Source organism: Herpailurus yagouaroundi, unplaced genomic scaffold (assembly GCF_014898765.1).
Source record: "Herpailurus yagouaroundi ecotype Mexico unplaced genomic scaffold, PumYag 200, whole genome shotgun sequence".
Lineage (NCBI taxonomy): Eukaryota > Metazoa > Chordata > Mammalia > Carnivora > Felidae > Herpailurus > Herpailurus yagouaroundi.
Window position 1 is genome coordinate 1,966,106 of NW_024412431.1, and position 5,161 is coordinate 1,971,266.

Genomic DNA, 5,161 nt, shown 5'->3' on the forward strand with positions numbered 1-5,161 from the left:
GTCTCTCTCTCTCTTTTTTTTCCCTTTGCTCGTTTGTTTTGTTTCTTAAATTCCACATATGAGTGAAATCATATGGTATTTGTCTTTCTCTGACTGACTTATGTCGCTTAAGAAGGGTGGTTGCCATGGGGCGCCTGGGTGGCGCAGTCGGTTAAGCGTCCGACTTCACGCAGGTCACAATCTCGCGGTCCGTGAGTTCGAGCCCCGCGTCGGGCTCTGGGCTGATGGCTCGGAGCCTGGAGCCTGTTTCTGATTCTGTGTCTCCCTCTCTCTCTGCCCCTCCCCCGTTCATGCTCTGTCTCTCTCTGTCCCAAAAATAAATAAACGTTGAAAAAAAAATTAAAAAAAAAAAAAGGGTGGTTGCCACAAGAAACTCCATGTTTTTGGGTTTCACTTATAAATGAATGGAGAACCATTTAGACAGAATGACTGACTTCATAAATGACTTGAGCGAAAGCCATGGTCAACATTTTTATTACATGGAGGGTGCTGGTTTGCTACTAATCGACTTTGCTCTTGTGTCTTCCTTCATAGGTATATCAGGTACATGGAAGCAGGAAACCAAACAGGAATTTTAGAGTTCATCCTCCTTGGGTTCTCTGAGGATCCAGAACTGCAGCCCTTCATATCTGGGCTGTTCCTGTCCATGTTCCTGATCACTGTGCTTGGGAACCTGCTCATCATCCTGGCCATCTGCTCTGACCCCCACCTCCACACACCCATGTACTTCTTCCTCTCCAACTTGTCCTTGGTCGACATCAGTTTCAGCTCCACCATCGTGCCCAGGATGCTGGTGAGCATCCACACAGAGAACAAAGCCATCTCTTATATGGACTGCCTCACTCAGGTCTATTTTTCCATGTTTTTTCCTATCCTGGACACTCTCCTCCTGACCGTGATGGCCTATGACCGGTTTGTGGCCATCTGCCACCCCCTGCACTACATGGTCATCATGAACCCACCCCTCTGTGGCCTGCTGGTTTTTGTTACCTGGTTTATTGGTGTCATGACCTCCCTTCTTCATATCTTTCTGATGATGCATCTGAGATTCTGTGGAGATCTCAAAATTCCACATTTCTTCTGTGAACTGACACAGATTCTCAAGTTGGCCTGCTCTGACACCTTCCTGAACCGCACATTGATATACTTTATGACTGGTGTGCTAGGTGTTTTTCCCCTTGTCGGGATCCTTTTCTCCTACTCACGAATTGCTTCATCCATAAGGAAGATGTCTTCAGCTGGGGGAAGGCAAAAAGCATTTTCCACCTGTGGGTCTCACCTCTCAGTGGTTTCTTTATTTTATGGGACAGGTGTTGGAGTTTACTTCACTTCTGCAGTGACTCACTCCCCCAAGAAAGTCTCAGTGGCCTCGGTGATGTACACCGTGGTCACTCCTATGCTGAACCCCTTCATCTACAGCCTGAGGAACAAGGATGTGAAGGGGGCGCTGGGAAGGCTTTTCAGTAGAGTGGCTTCTTGTCTGTGACGGATCTGCTGGCCCCAAGACTACGAAATTTTATGGATCCTAAGAGCAAAAACTTTGATTCTGGAGTTTACTCTTGAATCTTACACACCTTTCACCCAATTCTGAAGGATCAATGACTTCTCTCTCCTAGTTTTTACAAATTTTTAAACAACCAATTTTCTCATAATTTATGTGATGATATTTCTGCCCCATCTGTTGTCCCAAAGTTATGTCCTCCACTTTCTTTCTTACTTCCTCACTGGTGAGTTCTAACCTGGATTTGGAGTGTTAACTTCAGCCTTGTTGTCGGAAATGTTGATGGAGAGTGCAGTTGTTCAGATTAACTTATTTCTATGTGTTTTATTGTGGGTTTGTGTTGTTCATGTGCATGTATTACCAACAGTGTTCTGGAGTTTTTTTAAACTGGATAAAATCTGATTTTAAAACATAATAAAATAAAGTCAATGTTTTAGTGCTTATTATATGGTAAACCTATGTTAGCTGCTCTCTATTTTCTTAAGTATCTTCCTCAATGGAAATGATTACTGTCTCCATTAAAATTTTTTTTTTTAATGTTTATTTTTGAGAGAGACGAAGACAGAATGCGAGTAGGTCAGGGACAGAGAGAGAGGGAGACACAGAATCTGAAGCAGGCTCCAGGCTCTGAGCTGTCAGCACTGAACCCAGCCTGGGACTCAAACTCATGAATGGTGAGATCCGGACCTGAGCTGAAGTCGGATGCTCAACCGACTGAAGCCACCCAGGCACTCCACTGTCTCCAGTTTAGAGGTAAGGAAATTTGAGACTCTAAAGAGCCCAAAGCAACAGAGGGACCAAGTGGCAAAACCAGGATTCAAATCCAGAACTCGGACCCTGAACCCATATTCTTACCTAACAGGCTGCACAGCTTTTCACATGGATTTCAATGTGTACATCTGAATGGTGGATTTTATTGCTTGGTGGACATTTCTGGTTATTCTCTCCTTTTGGATATCTAAGAGAATAGCATTTTCTTTCTCCCTTGAAATTAAAGCTGGCAATATGTTTTCACGTGTCTAATAAAATGTGAGTGGAAGTGTGATGTGTCCCTTCTCCGTTAAAACAAAGTAAGAGCTGGCACATTATTCTTTGTACTCCCTCTTCCCTTGATATGGCTGTTGTGGAGTGAAGTGATCATCCAAAGAGTCTAGAAAGCTGGCCAATAGGCAGAGGACTCCCCTGGATTGTTGCCCAAGTTGGTAGATACTTTTCATGAACAGGAAATAAGCTTTTGTTTGGTTAAATCAGTAACATTTTAGTTCTATTACATACTGTTGCTGTGTCAACATCGGCATAGCCTAATTTACTCTGATTGTTATGTATCCCAAGGCTGGAAATCCAAATTTGAGAGTTTACCTACTCTGATGATTTTTACTGTTATGCTAAGAGTAAGTCTGAGATCTCCTTTTTCATTCCTTTGCAATCTTTCCACTTTCTTTTGAGAGCTTTAATTCAATTTTACATTAATACTTATACGCACACACACATGTATATACACATACAGAAACATATGTTAATCTATACATGGCCTGCATCCTTGAAAGAGGAGAATTCATTTATTATTGTGCCAGAAATGCTCTTTCAATGGGAGATAAGTTCCTCTGAAGTAGAAATCCTGTATATTTTAAAATAAGACTACCACTGTCCACTTGTAGGACTGTGGAGGTATCATATTGTCTAACTGGACCACTTAAGAATATTGAGTCTAGTTCCCAAAGTGGTAATTTGAGGGGCACCTAAATGGCTCAGTTGGTTGAGCGACCGACTTTGACTCAGGTCATGATCTTGCAGTCGTTGAGTTCAAGCCCCACATTGGGCTCTCCGCTGTCAGCACAGAACCCTCTTTGGATCCTCTGCCCCACCCCCACCCCCGCCTCCCACACTTGTGTGCACTCTCTCTTTCTCTCTCTCTCTCAGATGAATACACATTTAAAAATGGTAATTGGAATAGGGTTTTTAACATAAAATTCCATTCTGTTAGTGTCATAATTCATAATCTCCTTCCAGTTTGATATGTGATATCTCTGATATGGCATGATATGGGCTGTGATTTTGCATCATGTTAAAATTTTTGTCTATGTAGTGTAACAAATATATTTTTCAACAGTTCTTTATAATAGTTCAAATATGTATTTTCTTTTTAAAAATGTTTGTTTTGTGAGAAAGAGAGTACGAACAGAGGAGGGACACAGAGAGAGAGAGGGAGAGAGAGAATCCCAAGCTGTCTCCATGCTGTCAGCATGGAGCCCAACAGGGGGCTCAATCCCATGAACCTCGTGATCATGATCTGAACTGAAATCAAGAGTCAGATGCTCAACTGACCGAACCACCCAGGCACCCCTCAAATATATATTTTCATTTTAAAAATTTAAAATTTACTCCACCTATGATGTATTTCTGTTCAGTAGGATATAGAGATCTCTTCTTTCCCTATGAAAAACAAATTTGTTCCAACAGTTTATAATACTCTTTCCTTTCCCACTGACTTCTAAAGGCACTTTCTAAAATTCTCAAACCACAGTTTTCCCCCTATTCTGAGGTCAAGTATCTGGTCTAATCCCAGCCATGCCATCTACACCAGATTGGTCAGCTTCTCTGTACTTCTGTCAGTCATCTCTAAAATAATGATAACAAATGTCAGGGGTGCTGTACATATTAAATGAGCTAATAGTTATAAAGACTATGGTGTTTACTGTTGGCTTTGTTAGTAAGCTTTATTGATACTGTTACGTGTTTTTATATTCATACTGATAGGCCACGTCTTTGACTTAGGGAGCCACCAGACAATTAGCAGGCCTTTTACAATTGCTATTTAAGTATTCTGATTGGCAAGGAACATGTAGCTCAGACTCCAATGGGATATTTTTTAGAAGGAATCCTGAACTATGAGATCTTACCTAAGAAGAGAAGAGTTTCCACTGTGAAGAAAAACATGATCACCTTCAAATTCTCCACATTGGAATAGAATTGTCAAGCACATTTTCCATTATATTATCATTCTCTCTCCCAACTAGCTACACTGTTTAGAAATAAAGTAATAAGGGGAGCCTGGCTGGCTCAGTTGCTGGAGTGTGAGACTCTTGGTCTTGGAGTTATGTGTTCCTGCCCCACATTGGATCTAGAGATAGTTTAAAAATAAAATCTTGAAAGAAAGAAAGAAAGAAAGAAAGAAAGAAAGAAAGAAAGAAAGAAAGAAAGAAAGGGGGAGGGAGGGAGGGAGGGAGGAAGGAAGGAAGGAAGGAAGGAAGGAAGGAAGGAAGGAAAAAGAAAAAGAAGAAAAAAAAGAAAAGGAACATTTATTTAATTAGGAGTTTTAAGATTTCAACCTTGGATGTCCCTGAGAGGGTAAATGTTGTTTGTCTGCCCCTTTGCTTTCCACTCACTGACCAGGACAATAAGAATAATATTGTTGTCCTGCTGACCCCAGGTTGGCTTGGATTCCATAATAAACCCTATTTTTGGAGTGTACCATCCATCAGTACAACCATGTTCTTCTTTCCCACTATAGTCTGGGTGATCCATTTGGACTTAGTAAATGCTTTTGGAAAGAGGAGTGTCTAACATGTGCATAGAGAGTTTTTGCTAGCAGTAACTCCAGGAACAAGGACAGTAATGGCCAAGAGAGCCTAGTTAAAAATCCCTAGAGATTTTAGATTT

General features: G+C 41.3%; 1 protein-coding gene across 1 annotated transcript; it reads left to right on the forward strand.

Moving 5' to 3' along the window:
- The first annotated feature begins 541 nt into the window (after positions 1–541).
- LOC121013935 (olfactory receptor 7D2) lies at positions 542–1,842 on the forward strand. The gene has a single exon (XM_040449810.1). It carries the CDS (start codon positions 548–550, stop codon positions 1,484–1,486), a length of 939 nt encoding a protein of 312 aa, XP_040305744.1. The 5' UTR covers positions 542–547; the 3' UTR covers positions 1,487–1,842.
- The last annotated feature ends 3,319 nt before the right edge of the window (positions 1,843–5,161 follow it).

What these genes read in the sequence shown, in the direction of transcription:
- LOC121013935 (XM_040449810.1), top strand. Translation starts at nt 548, where the DNA reads ATGGAAGCAGGAAACCAAACAGGAATTTTAGAGTTCATCCTCCTTGGG.